Below are 24155 nucleotides of genomic sequence, written 5' to 3' on the forward strand. Positions count from 1 at the left end.
TTTTGGATGATGCCCTCTATGTTTTCCTGTAAATCAGAGGGTGTGAGGTTGCATCTGGCAAGGACCACACTTTTTTCTCCTGAGTCCCCCTCAAACCCCACTGAGTCCAGGCCTCTGACATCTGTGGATGGTGCCTCTGATAACCCCACTCCATTGTGAATATCTTCTCAGGAAGGTTTAAATAAACAATGATTTCATAGGATGTTAGTCAGAACTAAGAGGTAAGACCAAAGTGATCTCTTCTTTCATTTGCCTTCATGTGTCCTATGGAAAGGTCCTCAGGAGGTCAGTTCTGATGGCCAGTGAAGTTGTGCCATCACTTCCCACCTGAGGGTGGAAGACAGCCCCCCTGGGGACTTGGCCAAACTGGACAGAAGGCAGCATGTAAGAAAATTTTCTACTGCCCATTCCATGTCCCGTTGATCCTCACCTCCCAAAGTGTCCAGTCACCATTGTAGAGCTCACATTTCTCATTCCCTGCCACTGGTGCCCTGGCCTGCCAGGTGATGAAGCTTCTGTTTCATTCTAAATAGAGCAGAGGTTGTTGAAAATCTTCCATGGCTTCTGGCAGGTGAAGGATCAAAGTGGTGCTTGGCAGCCACAGGCACAATCAAAAAGGTTAAGATCAAAGGGCATGGGCTCCATCTGAAAGTGAACTCTCCTGTTCCTCATTACAGTCCTCACCAAGGCTCCTATCGTCCTCTGCTGCAAGGAACAAGGATGAGGAATTTGGGCTGCGGCTGGCTGCTGAAGCCACGTGCTGACAGACAATCCCGGAACAGCTGCAATGTCATTGTAAGCCTTGAAATTAAAATAAAATCCATTGATTTATAAGAGGAAAACAGGGTCAACACTAGTGGGGTCAGAAGAACCAATTCCGAAAGCCCTTGGGTTGGCCTAAATCCTACATATAAAATGGGTGGTGGAAGTGTTTGCCATGGAAACCATCAGAGGGAAGCTGAGGGAATCCAGGTCTTGGCAGGTGATTGCAGCCGTTGTTGCTGGCACACAGCACACCAGGGGAAATAACTGAGGCCTCAGTAAATAGGAAATCTGGAGAGGCCAGAGCCTAGGCTCAATGTATTTTGTAAGGGGAAGGCGTCCTCACTGAAGATGGGGAATCTGCTTTCCAAACTGTATGGTCAGCAACTTTGTGTATTTTGTGTCTGTAGGAGTTTATTTTAGCTCTGTGGTGAAGCTTTTTTTTTTTTTTTTTTTTTTTAACAAAACTTTGAATAGGGTGCCCACAAGGTATTTGCTTGCTGGCTTTATTTCCCTCCCTACCTGGGTATGGAGAGGTGAGCAGCACTTCCCCTGACTCAAGCAAACCCCTTCCTCTCTTTGTGCCTCAATTTCCCCATCACACAATGAGGATGCGAGATTAAATGAGCACTTCCCAGATGCACTTTTTAGAGAAGTGTTTGAACAAAACTTGGGTGAGGTATTGGGCGGATGGGATTTAAGTGTCCTAGTACTAAGATGACTGTGTGCAGGTTAAATTCAAGTTGGCGTGCAAACTGCCTCGGCTTTTGGCTGCAGAGTGAGGGCAAGCTTGACTCCTGTTCCTCACCCCAAATCTGCACAACTTGGCTTGCTTCTTCCCCCCTGGATGTTCTCCAAGGTTCTTCCCAGCTCTGACAGGGAGAGCGCTGCTGTAGGCTATGTGTCCTCAGCCCTCAGAGGTAGCTGTGGCATTGCAATTTCATTTTTCCTGGAGGACAAGTTCCCCTGGACTATTGCAGACCGCTGCACAGGCTTTATTATGGAATGGCGCTGGGCTCCTTCTTTCAGAGTGAAAGCCTCCTTGTCCATCTGAGGCAACGTTCTTATTCCTTGAGAGCAAAGCCTTGTCCCTCCCAATGTGCTTCGTATCCGCCTTTTCTCTCTTGATCAATGTGAGTGAGTATTAATCTCACTTAATTCCCTGCAGCTGGCCTTACTTTGCATGGCTGTTTGGGAATAAGGCTCTTTTTTAATTTTTTAAATAGATCTTTATTGGAGTATAATTGCTTCACAATACTGTGTTAGTTTCTGTTGTGCACCAAAGCGAATCAGCCATGTGCATACATGTGTCCCCATATCCCCTCCCTCTTGCGCCTCCCTCCCACTCTCCCTATCCCACCCCTCTAGGTGGTCACAAAGCACCGAGCTGATCTCCCTGTGCTATGCTGCTGCTTCCCACTAGCTATTTTACATTCGGTAGTGTATATATGTTGATGCTATTCTCACTTCTCCCCAGCTTCCCCCTCCCACCCTGTGTCCTCAAGTCCATTCTCTATGTCTGCATCTTTATTCCTGCCCTGCAACTAGGTGCATCAGTACCATTTTTTTTTTTTTAGATTCCATATATATGCGTTAGCATACAGTATTTGTTTTTCTCTTTCTGACCTACTTCACCCTGTATGACAGACTCTAGGTCCATCCACCTCACTACAAATAACTCAATATCGTTTCTTTTTATGGCTGAGTAGTATTCCACTGTATGTATGTGCCACATCTTCTTTATCCATTCATCTGTCAATGGACATTTAGGTTGGTAATAAGGTTATTTTTTCCCCCTTTTCTTTCTTTTTAAGCAAACAGATTTTCTTTTGAGTTCTGGATGAATGTCATTCCAAGTTTTCAGTGGGAAGCAGCTCTCTCTAAAACATTCTCCTGGAGCAGGGCATTAGAGCAGTAAATAGGAAAGAAGCCATTTCCTGTGGTTGGAGAAATGAGTCTGGTTGGAGGCTTCTGTGTTGACAGGAAAGGTTATAGGGACGCAGGGGGTCTGTGTTTCAGGTCTGGATCCATGCTTACTTGCTGTGTGACCTTGGAAAATCCCCTTATCCTCTCTGGGCCACATTCTTGCCATCTGTGCAATCAGGAGTTTGGATTTCATTAATGATTTGCAATACTTAAGAATACTTTGGAATTCTCTCTTAAATTTAAATCTATAGAAACCCAATATGAATCATGTGAAATCGCTATAGGCTATATCATGTGGTTTGGTTCAGGCTTTCTCAGCCTCCACACTATTGACCTTGGGGGAGGATAATTGTGTGAGGCTGTCTTGCAGGTTGGATAGCAGCATCCCTGGCCTCTACTCACCTGATGCCAGTAGCACTCCTCAAGTTGTGACCACCAAAAACCTCTTCAGATATTTTCACATGTCCCCTGGGGAGAGGGGCAGAATTGCCCCTGGTTGAGACCCACTGCTTTAATCTAATAAAACAATTAAAAAGTGAGAGTCTCTGTTGAAGGGGAATGGGAGGGAGTGTGACATAGATACATTCTCTGTGGCCCCAGAGGCTCTTCTGACATACCAGTGTTTCAGGAGACACAGTTTAAAAACTTACAGACTCAGAGTCCTGATTGTCTCTTAACTCAAAACCACTATGTGAGTCCAGGGTCCCCTTTCCAAGTCAGATTTTTAATTGGAAAGGCAGAGGAGGGGGCTAGTCAGCAACTTTCTCAGTGCTCCCAGCTCCCATTTCATAAGGATGTGTAGCAGTACAAGCTGCTTTTTCTAGGCATCCTCATTTGGACACCTTCTCCAGGAAACCTTCCATCATAATGCCAACGAAAGAACATACTCTCAACTCCTGTATCTGTTCTGAAAAGGACCTGCCTATTCTGTTCCGCCTAACTGAGCTGTCTTTTCCCTACAACAGGCTCAGGCGCTCAGGCTCTTTGAGATGCTGGCGTCTGGACCTAGGGCGGGTACTTGAGTATGAGGATCTTCAGAAAGGCAGGCCAAGCCTGTTCTGTGCTTGACCAGCCTTGGGGCTTGGCAGGAAGTAAATCTGGTGTATTTGGATCCACACTGAGTCATATGAGGTGCCTCCAAGGCCCTCACCACAGAACCTCCGTCTCAGCCTTCATCTGGTTCTGTCACACCAGTTATGGGACCTTGGTCAAACCTCTACTTCCTCATTTACAAAATGCAGCCATTAAGATGTCCTTATAGGATGGCTGAGAAGAGGAAATTAGATTACCTACTTAAATACCTACACAGTGCCAGGTGCACAGTGTTCTCTTGGAACGTGGTTATGAGTGTGACGATTTCAATGTTGGCACCCCGCCCCCAGTCTCTTTGCTCAGACCCTCTTCCCAGGAAGCCCCCAGCCTCTCCCATGGTGGTGGAGACCTGGCTAGACTGGGGCAGGGGCTCCTGGGCCCTGGGTACCCCCCAAGGACATATCTCATTATGAGGGTAAAACCTTTCCTCCATAATTAGAGACGAGGCTTCAGAGAACTTCTCACTGAATTTCAATTTGCTGGTCTATTGAAACAACCTCCTGGGGTTATACATTCATTCCACTGATTTTTTTTTTTGAGTGTTTACCATGAGCCATTATACTTTATTTGGAGGCTTCTTCCTTTATTCTCAAGTGTTATTTGCCATTATTTTGCTTCAATTATGTCTTTCCCCAAATAAAAATAACCATTTTTTTCTGATTATAAAAATACTACCTGCTCATTACAAATAAAGTTTCAAACAATACAGAAAAGTATGAATAAAAACTACTCCAATTCCTGTTTTGAAGGTCTACCCACTTTCAACATCTTGTGGCCCACCTTTCAGAGTTCCTGGATGTATCTACACATGATTTTACATGCATGCACTCAGGAAATATCCACTATTTGCTTTTACATTTTTATTGACGTATAACCTATAACATGTATGTGGAAAAGTGCACAAATCCTAAGTATACAAATCAAACTTTGACAAATTTTTGCTCATGCAACCACATCACACAGATCAAAATATAGAGCATCCCTAGCACCCCAAAGCCTTGCAGTCATTGCCCATCTCACCAAGGCAACCACTATTCTGACTTCTGCCACCATAGATTGATTAGCTTGACTGTATTTGAACTTTACATCATGGGACTACTGCAGTGTGTAATCTTTTGTGTCTGACTTTTTAAGTTTGACATTGGGAGAGATTTATTTCGTGGCATATAGTAGCAGTTCACTCTTTTTTATTGCTGTATGGTATTCCATTGTATGGCTAGACCACATTTATTTATCCTACTAATACATTTATTTATTCTACTCATGTCAGAATTTTGAGTTGATTTCAGCTTTTTACTTTTACAAATAATGCTGCTATGCACAGTAAATTAACTTTCTAAAGCCTAATGGTAAAGACACATTATCATCTGTAAGTACCTCTTAAACCAAAAGGAAACACAGAGGTAACTACCCCATGCTGGGTCTTGATTCCCCTGTTGTACATTGAGAGGCTCAGAGGAAATGCTCTGTTAGGATCCTTCCATCAGGGAAATGAGAGGATTCTGGGAGCGCATCGCTACATCCAAGACCTGCCTGGTCCCTCTTCAGTTTAAGGCAGATGTATTAGTCACAGTTCTCCAAAGAAACAGAAACAATAGGATAGATATAGAGAGATATATAAGAGGAGAGTAATTGTAAGAATTGGTTCACATGGTTATGGAGGACAAGAAGTCCCACGATCTGCTGTCTGCTGGTGGTGTAATTCAGTCTGGGTCTGAAGGTCTGAGAACCAGGGGAGCTGATGGCATAAGTCCCAGTTCTAGTCCAAAGGCCAGAAGCTCAGATGTCTGAGGGCAAGAGAAAATGGATGTCTTAGCTCATACAAAAAGTAAATTTGACCTTTCTCCACTTCTAAGATGCCCACCCACACTGGTGAGGGTGATCATCTCTACTTAGTCTACCGATGCATATGCTAATCTCTTCCAGAAACACCCTCACAGACACACCCAGAAATAATGTCTTACCAGCTTATCCGGGTATCCTTTACCCCAGGCAAGCTGACACGTAAAATTAATCATCACAGCTGGCTTCCATAGGACACATCCCTTCAGTTTGAGTGTTGATGGACATCTCCTAAGAAAGACAAAGCAAACCTTCATCTTGGACCCCCTCTAAGACCCTGAGTCACCTAAAGGGTCCCAGGACCATTTCTTCCGCTTCCCTGAAAACTCCTGCCCGCCCCCCCCCCCCCAGCCTTGGAGGTGTCTTGGCCTTTGGTCAGAATAAAGAAGAGATCACTTCCTCCGTGTCCCACTTCCTGCTGGTTCTCCCCTCCCCTGCTTCCAAGCAAAGTGCTTTGTTTCCCACAGAGGACAGCAGGGAGTAGTCTGTGGCAGGTAGATGCTCTCGGCATGGGCTTCAGACAAGCAGAACACTTGGCAGTCCCCTGGAGACACAAGCTGGAGAAGAGCAGAATGAGAGCTCTTTGCACATGAGTGAGCAGGCCGGGCCTTACACAGGGATGTGGGAATGCTCCCGTGACCCCAACCCACAGAAAACCCACCTCTGTGAATCCATCCCTTGGGATGGGTACCACCCACCCTGGGCAGGCAGATTAGGAATTGAAACACAAGCTTTCTAATAGAGTTTTACTTTCAAATGCTGGCTCTGCCATTCAGCATCCAGGACCTTGGGCAAGATAATAACTTTTTGAAACCACAGTTTTGTCAGATTTAAAATGAAGATAAACCCTATCTCCCAGGGTTGTCGTGAGTATTAAATGAGACAATGCATGCCACCCTTTTGGTCCACAGTGCTTGCATATTGTAAGATTGGCACCCTGGATCTGCATGGAGAACAGTGGTCAGCAGTCAGGAACCTGGGTTCTGGTCTCAGCCTACCCCCTATAATCCTGTGTGGCCCCATTGCTCTGTTGAGAAGGTTGGCTTTGGTCATCTCTAGATCCCTTCTAGTTGTAATTCTCTTGGAATCTGTGCAGCCATAGTCATTGCCTCCAAAACCAAATTGCAATGTAAGATAGGGGGTGAAACCCAGGCTTAGAAGTCAGGGAACTAAATACTTAGCTCCCCTAAGCCTTAATTCTCTCCTGTATAAAATGGAAGTAATAATACCCATTTCATATAATTGTAGGAATATTAAATAAAGCAATGTATGTAAAACACTTTACACAGTGAAAGCCATGATAATAACAAAACCAGTAAATATTACATAATGGTTGTATAATATTAATATGATCACTGATAAATAATTTGAATAATTAATTTCCTCCAGTGGCAAGAAGCTGAACTTCTAAAGTTTGACTTCCACAGCAGTCATTGAGAGTAAAAGAGAATGTTGCTATGTAACTACCTCACACTTAGTACAAAAATATAATGTTCTTTATTGTTTATAATGCTAAGTTAGCATGCAGAGACCTCACTCTACACAAATGGTGAGAGAATTTAGCCTGAACTGTTTCTCGGTTCCCTAACCCCCTACCCAGTTCTGGAGATTGGGTGATAATCCCTGGAATTCAGTGCCAGGGAATGGGTTGCGGTAAGAGACTTGCAGGGCCATCTACTTCTCAATCATTGGTTCACATAGGGTTCAACATCCATCATCCAGTGGCCCTACAGGCCCAGAAGATCCATGCCCTCTGTGGGTTATATTTGGGGCATGGGATTCGGTTTGTGGGGTCTTGTGCCTGGGTGCACATTACCATTCCACCTTGGGGCCCAGGTCACTGCCTCCAGCTGGGAAGCACGATGCAGACCCCCTCTGTTTAGGACTCATAGATTTCTCCTCTCCACTCTTCTCCACTCTTCTCTGCTCCCTCTGAGGCCTGGCCTTCTGGAAACAATAGTCTGGAACTGAAATGCTTGGCAGGAATCGATTCTTTTTCTGCCTTGCCACATACTTCCTTTATCTTATCATACGCAATAAGAGCATGCTAATGACACAACATTCTGTCTCATGAATTTTAGGTTTTGGTTATGGTAGCCTCCAACTTCTACATAAAAACTTATGTCTCAGTTATATATTTTTGTGTGACAAACCATCCCAGAACATAGTGGCTTAAAAAAATAACCATTTTTTCAGCTCGTGTTTCTGTGGGTCAGCAATTTGGGCTGGGCTTACTGAGGCAGTTCTGCTGGTTTTAGCTAGACTTAACTCATGCATCTGTGGTCAACTGCCAGGCATCTAGGAGACTCTGACTGTGTGGGTTGGGTGGCTGTCAGTTGGCGCAATGGGGACTCTGGGCCTGTGAGGCTTATTGTCCAGCAGGCTAGCCTGACTGTTTCACACATGGGGATGGCAGGGTCTCAAAGGGCAGCAAGAAAAGGAAAATCCCAATATATAAACACTTTTCAAATCTCTGCTTGTGTTATATTTGCTGTTGTTTCGTTGCCCAAAGCAAATCACATTGCCAAGTTCCGAGTCACTGTAGAAGAAGAGTTAATGCCAAAGTTGTGGATATAGGTAGGTATGGACAAAATCTACCAAGGGCTCCTTCCTGACCCTTACCCCCTCCTTCTGATAGGGGCTGAAACACTTATTCTCCCTTGACATGGCCCTGCAACTTCCTGGGGTTAGATGTCATGGTTTGAAGCTCAAAGTGGGAGCATAGGACGGAAAGTACCCACTCTCAAGGCTAGGGGAAAATCAGACTAGGGGCTGCGAGCTCCCTGCTCCCTTCCCTGTTGAAGCCATTGGTCCAACAACTATGAGTACAATCATTTAACTTTATTAGAAACTGCCATGCAGTTTTACAAAATGGTTTTTACCATTTTAACTCCTCCCAGCAACGTATACTTGGCATTCTTGCCAATGCTTTGTATAGTTGGATTTTTTATTTTTAACCTTTTTGGTGGTAAGTAATGATACTGTGGTTTTAATCACATTACTCTGATGGCTAGTGATATTGAGTGCCCTTTCATGTGCTTATTAACTATCTGGATAGATTCTTTCATGAAATGAAAGAAGAAGACTGTTCAAGTCTTTTGTCTATTTTTAATTAGGTAATCTTTCTTTTTCTCATTGAGGTGTGGGAATTTTTATACATTCCAGATATTATTTCTTTGTCAGATATATATATTGTGAATATTTTCTTCCAGTCTGTGGGTTGTCTTCTCACTTTCTTAATGGTATCTCTTGATGAGCAGAAGTTTTAAATTTTGATGAAGTCCAATTTGTCCACTTTTTTCTTTTCTGATGTGTGCCTTTTTGTATCCTCTCTCAGGAACGTTTTGCCTATTCTAAGACCATAAGACTATTCTCCTACATTTTCTTCTAGAAGCTTTATAGTTTAGTTTTCACATTTACATTTTGATCTGTCCTAAATTAATTTTTGTGTGTGATGAGGTAGGGACCAAGTTAACTTTATAGTAAGTCTTCATTTCTAGTAGTGTAAGTCCTCCAACATTTTTAAAGGTCCTTTGGTTTTACATATAAGTTTTAGAATTAGCTTTTCAATTTACACCAAAAAAAAAAAAAAAAGACTGCTGGAGTTTTCACTTAGATTGAATTCACTCTATAGATCAGTTTGGGGAGAAATGACATCTTAATAATATTGAATCCTTGAATTCATGAATATGATTTACCTCTCCATTTCTTTAAATCTTTAATTCCTCTTAGCAATGTTTTGTAGTTTTAAGTCAGATGTCTTTCAAATCTTCCATTAAATATATTCTTGAGTATTTGATTTTTTTGATGCTATTATAATTAGCATTTTAAGTTTTCATTTTCTGATTTTCATTAGTAGAAAAAGATTGATTTTTCATATTGAAAATGAACATGTTCTAACAGACTTACTAACAGACTGATTTTTGTGTAGCTATGGTAACAAGTCACCACCAGAACTGGTTTTAAACTTGTTCAATTGATCAATGACAACTTGCTTCAGGGAACGTGCTTTTGCAAATCAACAAATTGTTGTTAGCTCCTAGCTTCTGAAAATCAGCCCATCAGGGGCAAACTTACTTAAATAAACACACTTCTGAGTGCCAACCAATCAACAACAGTCTCACTCAAGTAAGCATGCTCCTATAGATGATGTCAATACACTTATGTTATCTAAAACCCACCAACCCCTGAGCTCCATTGTCTAATTGGTCCTTGTGATTTTTTCTTTTGACCCATGGGTAATTTGGAAGTGTATTCCTTGATTTCCAAGTGTTTGGGAATTTTCTAATTATATTTTTGTTATTGATTTCTGCATTATGGTCAGGGAATGTATTCTGTATTATTTTAACACTTTGCAATTTATTAAGACTTGCTTTTGGGCCCAGCATGTGGTCTATGTTGGTAAATGTTCCATGTGCACCTGAAAATAATAATCTGTGGTTGTCCATCTAATATATGTCAATTAGGTCAAATTGCTTAATACTGTTGTTCAAATCTATATCTTTACTGATTTTTTCTGATTATTTTATTAATTATATAGATAGAGCTGTGTTAAAACTTCTAATTATGATTGTAACATTTTTCCATTTCTTCCTTTAGTTCAATTTTTTCTTTATGTATCTTGAGACTCTGTTGTTAGGTACATACACAATTAGGATTTTTATATCTTTCTGATCACTGTATTTTTTTTTTCATCCACTAAAAAAATGATATTCTTTATCTCTGGTGATATTCTCATCTTGAAATCTACTGTACTGAATGTACTGAAAATCAGTCTTAAATTGCAGTGCTTAGTCTCTTTTCATTAAGCATGTTTACTAATATGGGTAGGCTGAAGTCTATCATCTGACTATTGGTTTTCTATATATTTTTTTCCCATCAGTTCTTTTGCTGTTTTTGTGGTTTCCCCTTTCCTATTTTCTTTTAGATTAATTGAGTATTTTCTATGATTCTTATTTATTTATTTATTTATTTGGTCTCTGCTATTGAGTTTTTTAACTACACTGTGTAAGAAACTTAATATAACATAATTATCTTTACCTCCCCCATTTGTGCTATTTTGTCACATCTTTTACTTTTGTACATCTTAGAACTCCATAATACATTTGCATTATATTTGATTTATCATTTTCTTTCAGCCTGAATAATATACTGTAAGGTTGGTAGTAATGTTTCCACTTTCATTACCAATTTTAGTATTTTGAGTCTTTTCTCTTTTTGTCTTGATTAATCTAGGAAAAGGTTTTTCTTGTTTTGTTTTGTTTATTAGTTTTCAATTTGCTTGGTCTTTTCAAACAACTAGCTTTTGGTTTCATTGATTCTCTTTATTGCTTTTCTATTCTCTATTTTGTTTATCTCCACCCTGATATTTGTTACTTTCTTCCTTCTGCTTGCTTTAGATTTAGTTTGCTCTTCTTTTTCTAGTCCCTTAAAGTGGAATATTAAATGATCTATTTTGGATCTTTCTTCTTTTTCGATGTAGGCATTTATAGCTATAAATTTCCCTCTGAAAACTGCTTTCACTGCACCCCATAAGTTGTGATATGTTGTACTTTGGTTTCATTCATCTCAAAGTATTTTTTAATTCCCTTGTGATTTCTTCTTTGACCTATTGGTTGTTTAAGAGTATCTTGTTTAGATTTCACATATTTGTGAATTTTCTGAATTTCCTTTTGTTATTGATTTCTACGTTCATTTCATTGTGGTAGGAGAAGATACTTTGTATGACTTCAAACCTTTTTATTTTATTGAGACTTGTTTTGTGGCCTAACAAATGGTATACCTTGGAGAATGTGCCATGGGCACTTGAGAAGAATGTGCATTCTGCTGTGTTACGTAGAATTTGCTATATATGTTTTTTGTTAAGGGATGGGCCCTTGGAATTCCCTAGTCCGTTTTCTCTGATGTCAGTCCACATCTCCTGAAGAACATCCTTCAGTCCTTCTTGCAGTGTGGGTCTGCCAGTAGCATATTCTCTCCTGAATATGTACTTATTTCTTTTTCATTCTTGAAGGATATTTTCCCTATGTAAAGAGTTTTACAGTGACAATGCTCTTTTTTTTCATCATTTTGTTATCTTTTGCCTTCCATTCTTTCTAATGAAACTAGCCATCATTCTTATTGTTTTCATCTGGAATCCAATATGTATTTTATTCTTTGGCTGCTGGCAAGATTTTTTTAAGCTTTGGTTTTTAGCAATCGATTGTGATGTGCTAAGGTGTAATTTTTGTGCATGTGTTTATACTGTTTTGGATATGTTGGGGTTCTTAGATATGTTGGTTGATGTTTTTCATCAGTTTTTCAACCAATATCACTTAGAATATTTCTTCTGGGTTTGGATTATTCCAGGCCACATTTGAGTAAAACTCCCCTTTAACTATCAAATTAGATAGAAAAGCACATTCATAATTTTAAACTTAACATTTATTAAAGACTTGTTCTGTCAGGCTCTAAGCTGGTCATTGATGGTAAAAGGTAAATCTGATGTGTGTCACAAGAACTGGTCCCTCCCAGGGAAGTTTGCTGACAGCAACTCTGGGGGTTTCTCCTTCCCTTTTTCAAGGTGCCTCCAGAACTCAGAGTGGCTGTTCTCAGATCAACACATTCTCAAGGTGCATTATCCCAAACTCAGCGTGTCGGAAGACTGCCTGTACCTTAACATCTACGCACTGGCCCATGCGGACACTGGCTCCAAGTTCCCTGTAAGGAGACCTGCCTTGCTGGGGGCTCCAGTTGGCAGGTTCTGGGCCTGGGACCCAGGCTGAGTGGCAGGATGTCTGGAATCGGATCTAGGCCCCCACTGGGTAAAAGGGAAATGCAATCACTTGACATGTCAATAACTTTCTTAAAAAATCATTCTAATGACAGATTTACTTTATCTCCTTTTCTGATTTCTTCCTTATTGGCAGTGACTTGATCTTTGATTTTGTTTTATTTTGTTTTTCCCCTCTGTTGGATATTTAATGGTCTGTAAACATGTAGAAAAGACTCTGCTTCAAAGGACTCTGATTTTTCAGCTTGGGAAATCCTCTTTTAAAGAGGAGAAATGGCTTTTTCAAATTTTCTGTTTTCAATGAAGAAAGTCAGGTAAGAATGTGAAATGTTTCACTTAAGAATGTGAAAGATCACTGTACAAGTGTGGAGAAGGTAATTCTACCATCTAATTTTGAACCACAACCTCTATCACCCTCTCTCCCCTTGCCACTGCAATGGAGACTCGCTCTATTGTATCGTAACAGCAACACCTATTGAGGGCTGACTATGTGCCAGGCACAGTTCATTATCTCATCTAACCCCCACAATAACCCAGTGGGTGAGGATTATTGGACCTATTCTACAGATGAAGAAGCTGAGGTACAGGAAGGGCATAAGTGACTTGGTCCATTTTATATACACAATAAGTGGCAGATCCGGGTGTCAAAGCCAATGCTTTGTCCAGCTCTCCTTTTTCCTCCGTGGCTTTCTTCTCTTTTCCTGCCCCAAGAGTTGTAGTCACTAATATGACCTTAAAAAAGAGAAGGGGAGGGATTTATTATTAAGTATAAATTGTGATAATACCATTTGAATGTTTGATGTTTCCTGGTCCCAGTTTTTCTAATCAGTATAGTAAAGTTTCCATACTTCTCTTCCCATTTTTCCCTCCTCTCTTCTCTTTTCTCTGTAAGTAGGGAAAAGTCTTAGAAAAGCAGCTTTTCCTCTCATATATGGCTTACAGTGATTTCCATCCTCCTGTGGGTCAACAAGTTCAAAGACATTTAGTTAACATTTTCTGAGCACTTGAAATATACCAACATTGTTCTATGGACTTTGGATGAAGAATTTTATTTAAACCTAATGATAACCTCATAAACGAGATACTTTCATTCTTCACATCTTACAGATGAGAAAAACAAACCTCAGAGAGGTTAAGGAAGCTGCTCAAAGTCACACAGCTAGTCAGTGGCAGAGCTGGGAATCAAACCCAGGCACTCGTATGCCAGAAGCCACATGCTTAATCCTGGGCCTTCTTCAAAAGACAAAAACCTCTGATGCTGTTTGGAAAGGAAAGTGAGACATTCATATTTCCCTAAAGAAAGAATGTCCCAACATGCATGGGGAGCGGATATGGGTGCCTGGTGGGCTGACCGGAGAGCTCCTCTCCCCTCCTTAGGTCATAGTGTGGCTCCCTGGGGGTGCCTTCGAGACTGGCTCAGCATCCATCTTCGATGGGTCTGCCCTGACTTCCTACGAGGACGTGCTTGTTGTGGCTATCCAGTACCGGCTAGGAATATTCGGCTTCTTCAAGTGAGTCTCCCCAAGTGATTGACACCCCTGATCCCCAAGGGGCAGCTGGATAGCAGCCACAGGGGGTTCAGTGCCCAGCAACCTAAGGAGAAATGAGCCTCTAATGACATTGAACAAATTTGGCCCAAATTAGTTAGGTAATTTTAGCGGCTATAACATGTAAACCCCCAAGTCTTAGTGGCTTAAAACAATAAAAATCTCCTTCTTACTCAACTAAAATCCAATCAAATGTTTCTGACTGACAGATGTTCTTCTGTGTGGTCAATCAGGGACCCAGGCTCCTTCCATCTTGTGGCTCTGCCCTCCTCAAGGGCCCCAGATCCTCTTGGATTTGCTGTACTTGGACAGCAGATGGAGAAAGAGCATGAAGAGGATGGTCTTTCTGGGCCAGCCTGGAGGTGGCGATTATCACTGTGTTCACATACAACTGGTAGAACTCAGTCATAATAGCCACACCCAACTGCAAGGGGGATGTGTGCCCTAGAAGGTGAGGAAACAGGGTGTGTGAGCAGTTCATAGTCTCTGCGGTAAGGCCCATATCAAGGCTCCTCAGGTGCTCACCTGAGAGTAATCACTCCATTGCATGGCTTCCCTTCCCCCAGTAACATCGAACACGTTTCAGGTGCTCACTATGAGCCAGGCATGGTGTTGTGCACTTGCTATGCATCCATTATAGCTCACCCTCAGAATAATTCTATGAGAAACATACTGTTGTCATTCCCATTTTACAGTTGAAAAATAGAGACACAGAGAGGTGAAGCAACTTCCCAGAGGTCACAGAATAGAGCTGGGGCTCTTGGCCACTTTCATTATCCTACTTAGAACATGGCAGAACCTAAGCCCTGGCCAGGATGCAGTGTGAGCCAAAGGAGTAGCGAGAGGCCACGGTCAGAAACTACGGGGAAGGTGGCAAGGAGTCCAGCGTGAATCCTACCCTCGAGAGACTCTCAGTGTCATGGGGGAGATAACACAGGGACACAAATACCCTACCAGGCAGGGCATGAGTAATGCTCTGAGGGTGAGAGGCGACGGAGCTGTACAAACAGAGGGAGCTGCCAGAAACCAGCAAGGCTTCCTGAGAGAGGTGGAATTTGAATTGCACCTTAAAGATGAGGTTGGGTTTGGGGAGGAGGGGTTGGGAGAAAGCACACTTGGCAAAAGGAGCTGTCTGAGCAAAGGCTGGGAAGTTGGAAAGAAATGTAGCAGCATCTGGGCCTGGAGCAATATTTGCAAACTGGGCTTTGAGCACATAGCACGGGGAGGTGGCTATGGGGCTGCGGTGGAGGCAAGAAGGCCTGAGAGGGGTGCCCTGATTACACTTTTAGCAGGTCTGTACATTGGGATTCTGCCTAAGATTCCTTCGACAGAAAGTTTTCCAAAAATTGCTTATAACGTCTGGGTTCTAGTAGACAGGTAGGTGAGGATATAACCGGAGATGGATATGAAAAGGTAGGGACAGGCCTGATTGGGAAAGACCTTGAATATTAGGTTGTGCACAGTGACTGGTTTTTATTGGATAAAGAAGGAGGGACAAGCGACTTCCCTGGTGGCACAGTGGTTAAGAATCCGCCTGCCAGTGCAGGGAAGATGGGTTCGAGCCCTGGTCCGGGAAGATCCCACATGCTGCGGAGCAACTAAGCCCATGCGCCACAACTGCTGAGCCCACGTGCCACAACTACGGAAGCCTACATTCCTAGAGCCCATGCGCTGCAACAAGAGAAGCCACCACAATGAGAAGCCCGCGCACCACAGCGAAGAGTAGCCCCCGCTTGCTGCAACTAAAGAAAGCCCACGTACAGCAATGAAGACCCAACGCAGCCAAAAATAAATAAATTAATTAATTTAAAAAAACTTTTTTAAAGAAGGAGGGACCCAGGAGTGCCCTGCAGAGCAGTATAATAGGAAGGTCACTCCAGAGCAGAGCGCAGGCTGGGCTAGGGGCGCCTGGCCTTCAGATGGGGAGTCCGGTAGGGAGGCTGCTGTACAGCATAGGTGCGGCTCATGGGGTGAAGCAGGCCGGAGGATTGCTAACATGTACATGGCACTTGCTGTGTGCCTGCACCGTCAGTCTTCACAACAACCATGTGAAGCAGGCACCGTTATTAGCCCCATTCAGACATGAGAACATTGAGGCAAAGCAAGTTAAGTGACTTGCTCAAGGTCACCCAGATCATAAGTGACCAGATTATGAATCAGGATAAACAGAAATGGAGGAATGGGGACCAATGCGGGACCTATGATGGAATGGAGGTAAAATTGGCAGGGCCTACATGGCTCCTGACCAGATGCGGAGCAGATGCGGAGGCTGTGGGAGAGAGAAGGTGGAGTTAGGGCCAGCCCAGGGGTCATGGACAGAGGAAGAGAACCAAGGGGAGGAGCGGTGTGGGGGACTGGAGGACAGAGGAGGAGCAGGCTATGATCCCGGGGTTACTCTCATACATGGTGGGTACCACACGAATGTTTTGGTCTAGGCGTTTCTTTGATTCTGTGTTTTTCCCCTTGTTTTCCCATTAATTGTCCACTCATCCTGGAAACAGGCTATTCTGCAGGGACAGCAGCATGGAACATGGTTAGGAGCATGGTCCAAATCTGCAACTTTCTAGCTCCTGGACAAGGGATTTAACCTCTCTGTGCCTCATTTCCTGTCTGTGAGAAGGAAACGATGAATCCATCAATATCCTTAGAACATGCTTGCAGATATCATTGATGGGTGTGGGAGTGACGTGAGCTGTGGCTGCAGAGAAATGCAGCCAGTGCCCAAACCACTTCCCAGCAGAGGGTGGTGGGGCATGGGGTGCCAGAATAAACTTCCCAGTCCCTCAGTATCCCACCCTGAACCCCCGCTGGTGTCTCCCACTGGCCGCAGTTCATAAAGGTCAGTCTTTTGAGAACAGCGTGGAGAAGGGTGAAGAGGATAAAGGAGAAAGACCAGCACCACCTACCTCACAGTGTGAGAGGATTATAGGAGCATCAGCTGTAAAGCCCTTGGGACAGCATTGTGCACGATGCTGCAGCAGCTGCTATTATTATCATTATTATTCATTTAGTCATTCATTGGAACCCCTGTGCCCAGGGAGGTCTTGCTTCCTGGTGCAGACCAACTCTCAGGAGCAGGACTTTTCTGGAAACTATGGATTCAGGGGAGCCTATGACTACCCTGAATTGCACATATAAGATCGTCTGTGCATTTTTCTGGGGTGTGGAGCTATCATCAGATTCTCAAAGAAACCCAAATCCCAGCAGAGGGTGAGAATTAAGCCTGGTTTTCCCAGCTGCCCCAGGCCTCTGACTCTCAGCTCCTTTCCAGCTGAGGTGGCGATGCCCTGACACCAGCCCACGGCCTCTGCAACCCACTCCCTGGGCTGTGAGAAGCAGACAGCAGCCAACTGAGCATTCTCACCCTGCCTCTTGTCCACAGCACAGGGGACAAGCACGCACCGGGGAACTGGGCCTTCATGGACCAGGTGGCTGCCCTGACCTGGGTCCAGGAGAACATCGGGTTCTTTGGTGGGGACCCACACTGCGTGACCATGTTCGGCGAGTCAGCAGGAGCTATAAGTGTTTCCAGCCTTGTGAGTTCTTCTCTTTGGGACTTGAAGGAACCTCGGTGTCACCTCATTTTTGAGGTGACAAAAATGAGGACAATGAGTCATTCACATCTAATGGCTGCTTTCATGTTGAACAAACACTTATAAACACATTGCCTCCCTCGAGCCTCACAAATACATCGTGAGTTGGGGGCTCAGTCTCATTTCAAGGACGGGGGCGTGAAGGAGCTAGCACTCCCATGGCAGAATGCTTGACCTCCAAGTTCATGAGGAACCTGGGACTCGGAGAGGTTAGAAAACTTGCCCAAACCTTCGCAGCTAGTCCTTGAAACCCCCAAACCAGGACTTTTTTCCCTCTAAGTTTAGAGCTCTTAAGAAGGCTTCCTGGGAAGTTTTCTTTAAAGAAGGGCTGGGTTTTGTGTGTGATAGGTGGGGAGCCTCCTGGATAACTTTTCCTGGGTCTCCTGTGTCTCTCTCCAGATTCTGTCCCCCATGGCCAAAGGCTTATTCCACAGAGCCATCATGGAGAGTGGGGTGGCCATCATCCCTTACCTGAAGGCCCCTGATTACAAGAGGAATGATGATGTAGGTATATTGTTAACTCTTCTCCAGCTTCCTCTCCTTGGTCAGGAGAGAAATGTGCTCAGGTGTCCATAGACCATGTGCTTGGCTATCCTTACTGACCATGACCAAAGGATCTGATGTTGGCCCAAGGTGACCCTTGTTGCTCCATGGAAGGGCTGGTTCAATAGGAGATGGGTCCAGGTACGCAATTCACTACTGCTGGTGTGCCTGAGTGTGTATGTGTGTGTGTATAAGCATATGTGTAATAGTTCTTACATCTTATCCATTACTCTTTGCTTGTGATATATAATTCAGTCCTCTGTATTATGTACGGCTTTTCTCCTGTACTAAATCTACTCCACCTAGAGTACTATGTTAAGAAAGATTCTGAGGTTGTTTCCAGCTCAGTGTGAAATAATGCTGTGACTGATAAATGCTGTCTGGCGTGAGATTGTGAGGGGGAAGTGAGGCATATGCCCTAGATATTTGTCATCTATCATCTTGTCTTAGTGCTGTACCAGATAAGAGGACCTAGAGACCAAGGTCTCTATATCTTTCATGTCCCAGCATAATGTCTGGTGTATATTAGGTGATTATAAATGTTTGCTGAATGAATGAGTCCACGAATGAGCTGATTCATTCAATGAATATTAATTAAGCCCTGGACTGTGGAGCCATCTCCTGGGTATTATTCACTTTAGTGGTGCATTTTCTTAAACACCTTGTAGAAAATAACAACTTACACCAAGAGTGGGAACATGGAGTTATAATATGGTAAAAAAAAAAAAAATACGCTCAATACACAGGGAATATTGATTTTGGTAACATGATATATCAAGCTTTTTTTAGTTTGTGCATTCGCCACACACATATTGAGTGTTCATTGTTTTCTCTGCTCTATTTTAAGACCCATGGGTTTATAAGTGGAGAAGACATATACTAACTTGAGAAGACTATAATCTTTTTATGGCAAGGATTTTTAACCTGGAATCCATGGAGAGTTGGAGAGGTGGTCCTAGAACTCCTACAGTTGTATGGAGACTCTATGTTTGTGCATTTTCCAGAGAGAAGGTCTGTAGCTTCCATTGGATTCTCAGAGCATCCATGACTCCCAGAAGAGTGAGGACCACCACTCTCAAGGGACAAGTTCTACACATGTGGGAAGTCCAATGACAGGGCAAGAAGGAGTTTAGCGAAGAGCTGGGTAGAGGAGGTGAGGACACTTGGAGTAACAGGAGATTAGAAGAGGAAGGGGCTCATGGGGGCTGCAATCATCTAAAAGAATATCCTGGAAAAGATGGGACTTGGGCCTCAAAGAATGAATGGAATTGGTGTAGAGACAGAAAAAGGATGCTCAGGGCATGTTCAGATGTTCCAGGCTGGGGTGGGGCTGGAGCAGAGCTGATAAGCTGAGATGGATCCAGCTCTGGTGGTTGCTAAAGATGACAAGGAGGGTCAGGCAAGAGCATAAGGATGATGCAGTGCCAACCTGTCCTCAGTGTGTGCATTCCATTATGGGCACATGGGGGTGGGGAGAGGCAGCAGCTGGACTTCATATAGAAAGCACAGCCTGGGGCTGGATTGAGGACATTTTCCAACTTTCATTTTCCTGGAGGCTTTCAGTCCTGTGCGCTGACCTGTTCCTTCTCTGGAAATAGTTGCAGATGGTTGCAGATATTTGTGCTTGCAATGTGTCAGACTCTGTGGCCCTGCTACAGTGCCTGTGGGCAAAATCCTCCAAGGAGTTGCTGAGCATCAACCAGGTGAAGAGGGAGGGGAGAGTTTGGGGACAGTGTTACCCTTTGAATGGAGTGGTAGACAAATCCTACCACTCTCTTATTTAGTTTGATTTGGGACTTGGACAGATGGGGTTTGGGGATTCATAATAACGGCTGTAAAAAAGCAATGTGGCGTATAGAACCCTTATAGGTAATTTAAGGACATTGACAAGCCAGGGTGCTGCTTAGCTTGGATAAGACCCAACAAAATACAAAGGTTGTCTCTATATCATTGAAGGCATCTCACTGGGAAGAGAGACCACATTTGCTTCACAGGCCACTAGAAACTAAAGTCCAGATCAAGAGCTGGAAGCTGGGAAGCCATTTTGGCTTGAGATGACCAAGAACTTTCTAAAAACTCAGCTGTCTGAAAAAGGACCAGCTCCTTTAGAAGGCAGTGAGATACCCACCTCTGTAGGTATGCAAGAGGGTCTACATGACTGCTGACAAATTTCAATCACAGAATGATTCATTGGACTGGATGATCTTTTATGTCTAATCTTCCAATCTTGAGACCCTCTGGTAGTCCTTGAGAGAATGAGGTCCTTACCTGTTCGATTCTAACATTTGTTAGATAGTTATTTGGCATGGATTGAGAATCTGCTGTGAGTTTTACTAGGGTCCAGGAAATGGGTAATAAGTTCTTGACCCAGTGTAGTGTGAAAGCTCTCTTGTGTGCTCCCTTCTACCCCCAGTCCCAGAACAGAGACCTAAAAAGAAATCATGAATAGAGCCAGGTGTTGCTTCCTAAGACCCAAGAAATATCCATCCAGATCCAAGGCCCAGGGCTGAGGAAGACGCCTCAGGAAGATGCTCACACCAACCCACACTACCCTGGCCATCCCCTCCCCTCACCACTCTGCCCATTGCATTTGGCCGGTGGTTCCACACTTGAGCATGCATCAGACTCTCCTGGAGGGCTGTTTGCTGGGCTGCACCCCCCAGAGTTTTGTATTCAGCAGGTCTGGGATGGGACATGAGAATTTGCATTTCTAACAAGTTCCCAGGCGATGCTGACGCTGCTGATCCAGGAGCCACGCTCTGAGAACCGTTGTGCAGGGGTGTTATATTTCTTAGGTTATTACTGTTATTATCCCTATTTAGCAGATGAGGAAATTAAGGCCCAGAAAAGGTGAGCCCCTTTGCCTAAATGAATGGCAGAGCTGGCCAGGCAGCACTGAGGCGTTGGGATGGGCCAAGAGTGGCTTATTTTTCCCTTCTTAATGCCCTTTGCTATAGTGGGTTGGCCCAGCTAGGCTAGGGTTTGGGGACAGCAGATTTCGTGAAGAGAAACAGCTGCCGATTTTTCTCTTCTTCCTTATTTCAGAAAACCAAGTCTTTCACTCGAGTGGTTGATGGCTTTTTCTTTCCTCATGACCCGTTAGACCTATTGGCTCAAAAATCATTTAAGCCAGTTCCTTCTATCATCGGAGTCAATAACCCCGAGTGTGGCTTCCTGCTGCCCATGGTAAGAATTCCTGCTGTGCCTCCTTCTGCTCCCTCAGCAGTGAGGCAGCTGTTTGCTTCACACTGGGTACTCCCAGAGATTTCACCCAGTTATGAGGGCTGGAGCCCATCACCCAAGTACGCAGCTTGGGTGTACTTCTCATCTTTCCTCTCTCTGAAGGAAGAGAACTGTGGATTGGGGGCAGCCGTAGCAAGTGTCCACCCTGCTCCTCGTATAGGTTTAAAGAAACAACTCTACAAAAAAATAAGAGAGGATTGGACCCGTTTGAACTTTGTTCAAAACATTACAAATGATTGTTTCAAATAAGCACTGCTACTACCTCAAAGGTGAAACTCATACAGGTTTAGAAAACTTCAGTCCTTTACACTCTCATGTCCAGCCTTGGTTCTGGTATTTGATTTCCAAGAACGCTCTCTAAGGCAGTGCAAGTTGCAAAATTATTGAATTGTTTCATTCATTCAACAAGTATGAACCAAGCATTTACTGTGTGCCCTGCACTCATAAAAAACCAGCATTCGGCAGTGAGCAAGTCACATGGTTCCTGCTTTTTTCCAGCTTACATTCTCAAGGGGAGAGACGGGTGACATGTAAGATTGAAAGGATGGTTTCAGAGAGTCTAAGTGCTAGGAAGGACATAGACTGGGAAGAGGAGGCTTCTTTAGGGAGGGAAGCAGGGGTCAGGAAAGGCTTCTCTGAGGAGGGATCATTTGAGCTGAGGCCTGAATGCTGAGTAGGAGCCATGATTTCTTGACCCTGTAGTTTGAGAAGACCCTCCCCATTCGAAATAAGCTTTTCGTCTGTCCTCAGAAGAGCAGAGTGCTCAATTCTTAATATATCAAAGCTCATTTCTGCAGACCAACCTCTACCTTGCAAGCTGGGGGAAGTGCGGTTATGAAATACAGAAGTTTGTCGAGTTACAAGGCTAGTTGGTGACACGTTAGAATCAGAATCAGAACCCTGAGTTCACTGAGCTGTTAAAGGCATGTTCTGGTAATTATTAATTTGACACATAGAGCAATGTTTTGGGGTAAATAAGGTTGGGGATTTTTTCCCTCGTTGTAAATGAGGCAACTGAGTCACAGGCTGTGGCTTAAGTCAGGTCTTTTAATGCTTTCTGGATCTGTGCTAGAAAAAGGAAGGCAGCTGCTACTGATAATAGCCACGCCACCATAACCACTGTGACTGAGTGCCTTCCATAAGCCAAGTGCATGTTGTCTGTGCAACTTGCAAACAGGCATTATTATCCCCATTTTGCAGCTAAAGAAACTGAGACTAATGTGACTCTTAGCTAGAGAGGAGACAGCAGTGTATAGATTTTGTGTATTTAGGCTCTGCCTGTAAATGCTGAGTTCTCTGTTTATCTGCTGTGTGACCTTTAGGGAGCTCCCTAACCTCTCTGAACCTCTGTTCCCTCATCTATGAAATAGGGCTAATGTTATTACCCACCTCACAGGTACACGTCAGATAGCCTGGCATATAGTCTAAGTGCTCAGTAAATGTTAGATATTGGAATTATTCAAGTGGGAGACCAGAACTTGGTGCCCAGGTCTGCATGCACAAGAGGCTGCATGGGTACTGTCATTCTGTGTGACCATTGCTGGTTGTTTGAGACCATAGGAAATCTCCAAAAACCAATCCTAGCTCCTGAACGTACATAGAGGGTTCTTGTAGTTAAAATGTACTTGTGGATTATTTCAATGACTCTGGGAGAAGACAGATATGTTTAAATATCTGTCATGACTCGTTACCCCAAGATTTTCAGCAGAAAATATACCAGAGAAATTCATTTGACAAGTGAATACTACTTCTACCCCCTCATGTTTTTAAGCTGTGATATTGGCTAGGGAAGGGTCATTTTAAAAACAATTGCTCGTAGCTCTTACTCTGTACCAAGCAGCCCCTGTGGTTTTAACCATCCTCTCTGCAGCCTCACTAAGCTGCCTGCCCCTGACAACTGCGGGCTTCTGAGACTCTAATGACAGAGGTCTTTAGAAAGAGAGCAATAAATAAACCACTAGTTTTGAGATTTTCAACCTCTCTTTTAACTTGCTGTTGAAGCCAAGTGGTGGCCTGTATTAGTTTCCTAGGGCTGCCATAACAAAATAACACAGACTAGTGGCTTAAACGACAGAAATTTATTTTCTCAATGTTCTAGAGGCTAGAAGTCCAAGATCAAGGTGCTAGCAGGTTTGGTTTCCTCTGAGGCCGCCTTCCTTGGCTTGCGGGTGGCCGCCTTCTTGCTGTGTCCTCACAAGGTCTTTCCTATGCGTGCGCACCCCTGGAGTCTCTGCACGTCCAAATTTCCTCTTCTTATAAGGACATCAATCGGACTGGATTAGGGCCTACCCTACTGTCCTCATTTTAGCTTAAGGACCTCTTTAAAGACCCTCTCTCCATATACAGTCACATTCTGGGTGTTCAACATAGGAATTTGGTAGGGGACGCACTCAGTCCATAGCATGGCCTTCCACAGGGCAGCCACTCAGCTCCCACAGGACTGCAGGTATGACAGGGAATGGCTGCCTCTTATCAAATGGGAGGAGAAGAAACTTCGTTGCTCAACCAACCCACTGAGGCTGCTCCTTACACATGGACCCCTGGGGGCTGAAAGGGTTCCTGCTCTTGCCAGCCTCCCCTCTGAAAGGTGGGTGTCTGGGCCCTCAGGGAGACCAGTTTCCCTTCTGATGACCTGCTGTGCTCACAGAGGGGGCACCTGCTTCTTTCCACAGAAGGAGTTTCCTGAGATCCTCGGGGGCTCCAACAAGTCCCTCGCCCTGCAGTTGATACACTCAATCCTGGTAAGTGAGCCTGACTCTCCAAGATCCATTCATTTCACAAACCTCCTTGGGTCACACACAGGGGTAGCTCTGGGGGTACAGATCTTCCTCATTC

The 24155-nt window shown here is 43.9% G+C and overlaps 1 protein-coding gene across 1 annotated transcript in view; it reads left to right on the top strand.

Moving 5' to 3' along the window:
- The window catches only part of CES5A (carboxylesterase 5A), a gene marked incomplete at both ends in the record, with an annotated part of 267282 nt that overhangs the window by 228045 nt on the left and 15082 nt on the right, over positions 1–24155 (top strand). Inside the window, 7 exon segments of the mRNA XM_082677811.1 lie at positions 12185–12323; positions 13772–13905; positions 17324–17477; positions 17934–18038; positions 19676–19780; positions 21123–21263; positions 23993–24061. Of these exon segments, the coding sequence (XP_082533937.1) occupies positions 12185–12323; positions 13772–13905; positions 17324–17477; positions 17934–18038; positions 19676–19780; positions 21123–21263; positions 23993–24061 (847 nt within the window).

Source organism: Grampus griseus (genome assembly GCF_964374135.1).
Source record: "Grampus griseus genome assembly, chromosome: 19".
NCBI lineage: Eukaryota > Metazoa > Chordata > Mammalia > Artiodactyla > Delphinidae > Grampus > Grampus griseus.